General features: G+C 67.1%; 1 protein-coding gene across 1 annotated transcript in view; it reads left to right on the top strand.

Annotated features, from left to right (window-relative positions):
• Positions 1 to 748: 748 nt before the first annotated feature.
• Positions 749 to 2,184, top strand: part of NXPH1 (neurexophilin 1) — a 144,646-nt gene continuing 143,210 nt past the window's right edge. The window contains exons 1-2 of the mRNA XM_026089460.1: positions 749 to 925; positions 1,897 to 2,058. Coding sequence (XP_025945245.1) covers positions 2,005 to 2,058 — 54 coding nt within the window. The 5' untranslated portion in view covers positions 749 to 925; positions 1,897 to 2,004. The remainder of the gene's footprint in view (positions 926 to 1,896; positions 2,059 to 2,184) is intronic.

Here is a 2,184-nt window from a genome sequence, read left to right as displayed (position 1 = left end):
TCGGAGAGACTTTTCCCTTTGCATGACAGCTGGTGGGATTAGCCACGGCACCAGACAGAGATGAGCCTTCCAGCTTCACTCCGAGGGACTGTCCAGCTACAGGTCCTGCTTGCAGGGGAGAAGCAACCCCTTAATCCCAAAGCTTGGCTCCTGCACCCGTAACCCAGCTCTGCTCCAAGATCCCATTAGCTCAGTGCCTGGTTTACGGGTGTCTGTTGCCCTGACAGGCTAAGCAGCTCTTTCGTTGCATGAGACACCCCTGAAGAGGTGGAAAAAAAATAAAAGGAAAGAAAGAGATGCTCTCCCAGGCTTCTTCAAAGGGCTGGGCAGGCAGCCGGCTCCCGCGGACTGGCAGAGGGGCAAAGAGACTATGCCCGCAGGCGACAGCGCTAGCAGGGAGGACAGGCAGCGCGTGCAGCGCAGGCAGGGCAGTGTGGGCAGGCAGCACGGGCAGGGCAGGCAGCAGGGAAGCCAGAGCAGGCAGCGGGGGCAGGACAGGCAGCAGGGCAGGCAGGACGGGCAGCGCAAGTCGGCTCACGCCGCCCGGGGAGGGCTCTGATTCATCACCCCGTTCAGAGGAGCGGATGGGACGCCGCTAAACTCCCCTTTCTCCCTCCTCCCTTCCTTCCCCCCTCCGCCAAGCAAGCCTCCCCCTTCCTCCCCCCCTCCGCTGCTCTCTCTCTCTCCCCAAGCAGTGAGGCTCGGACAGTGCTCGGCTCCAGCGCTTTATTTTAAGATGATCGGCCAAGGTCTTTGCAGATAGATTTTATCAGAAGTTAAATAGCAGGCGCTCGCCGCTCCCTCGCCAATAAGTCATTTTTAATAGAGACAAATAGCCCTGGACGTCCCGGAGCGCCGGTGCCGCCGCTCCTGCCCGCGCCCCCCGCCGAAGGCGAGCGGGCAGCCCGGGCAGCTCCCGCCTCCCGTAAGTGCCCTGCTCGGCGGACCCGGAGCGCGGCTGTGTGCGGAGACGGGGAGGCGAGGGGGGGGAGAGCCTGCCCGCCGCCCCGCCGCCCCGCCGCCCTGACAGTGCCTGCGCYGGATGCACAGCGGCCGCGGGACACCCCGGCGCGGAGCGCGGCGAGGAGATGCGCAGGGGCGGCGGGCTGCGCCGCGGCGCTCAGCCCTTCTAGGCTCGCCCATGGAGCGCCCCGCGGAGCCCCGGCCGCCGTCGGACCCCCCACGCCGTACGTATCCCCGCCGCGGCCCCCCCGCCGCGGCGGGGCTGTCCGCGGGGCGCGGGGGCGGAGGAGGGCTGGGCCGTGTGTGGGGGTCCGCAGCCGTCGGGGCGCCCCGGGGCGCGGCCCCGGCCCGGGGCGAGGCGCGGCGCGACTTAGGAGTGGCGGAGGGCGGTGGGCGCTTGTGGGGGTACGCAGAGCCGGCTCGGAGGTCCTGGAGGCGAGGCTTTTCGCTCCGATTTTAAGCGCCCGGGAGCAGCCGGAGCCCTGACCCCGGCGCCTCCTGCCCCCTCTCCCCGCTCCGGCTCCGCTCCTCTCCCCAGCGCGCTGCCGGGCCTCCGCGGCGGCGGCGGCGACCTCGCGGGCGGCTGCCGCCCGGTCCCCGCCGGGGGCAGGCAGGCAGCACAGGGCTGGTAGTGGCACCCCAGAGCCATCCTAGTCCTCACCACGGGGCTCTCCCGCCCAGCAAAAGGACTGAGCGCCTGGGAGCGTTGCCTACAGGCGCTCTGCAGCCAGCCCGGACCGTGCGATCACTTTGCTCTGACGCTGGATTAACTCGATTTTAATCGTTTTTTGTTTCCCCCACCCCCATCCACACACCCCATTTCCTCCTTTTCTCCCGCCCCCCCCCCGGTTCCCTCCACACCTCTCTTCCCCCCTTGTCTCAAGCCTAACCTTGTCTTGTGGTCATGGGGTCTATAATTTCATTTTTGTCTAGGCTGGTGAGAGCTCTGCTTGTTCTGTAAAGTGGATGTCAGGTGGATCTATGTTCTGGAAGGAACAAAGAGGCAGCGAAGGCAGCGCGGGGGAAGTTTGAGCGGCGAGGATGCAGGCTGTGTACTGGTACGCGGTCCTTCTGCTGCAGCCCACCATCTACCTGGTGAGTCCCCCCGGCCCCTCGCACGGGCCGGGGAAAGGAGAGCTCGGGGCGGGGAGGGCGGGTACAGCAGCCCGGAGGAGAACGAACAAACTCACGACAACTACCCGCGCGGCGCTGCCAACCCTG

The sequence above is a fragment of the Apteryx rowi genome, unplaced genomic scaffold (assembly GCF_003343035.1).
Source record: "Apteryx rowi isolate R43461 unplaced genomic scaffold, aptRow1 scaffold_814, whole genome shotgun sequence".
NCBI classification, from domain to species: domain Eukaryota; kingdom Metazoa; phylum Chordata; class Aves; order Apterygiformes; family Apterygidae; genus Apteryx; species Apteryx rowi.
The sequence above is the reverse complement of the archived record's forward strand: the minus strand, read 5'-3'. Positions and strand labels throughout refer to the sequence as shown.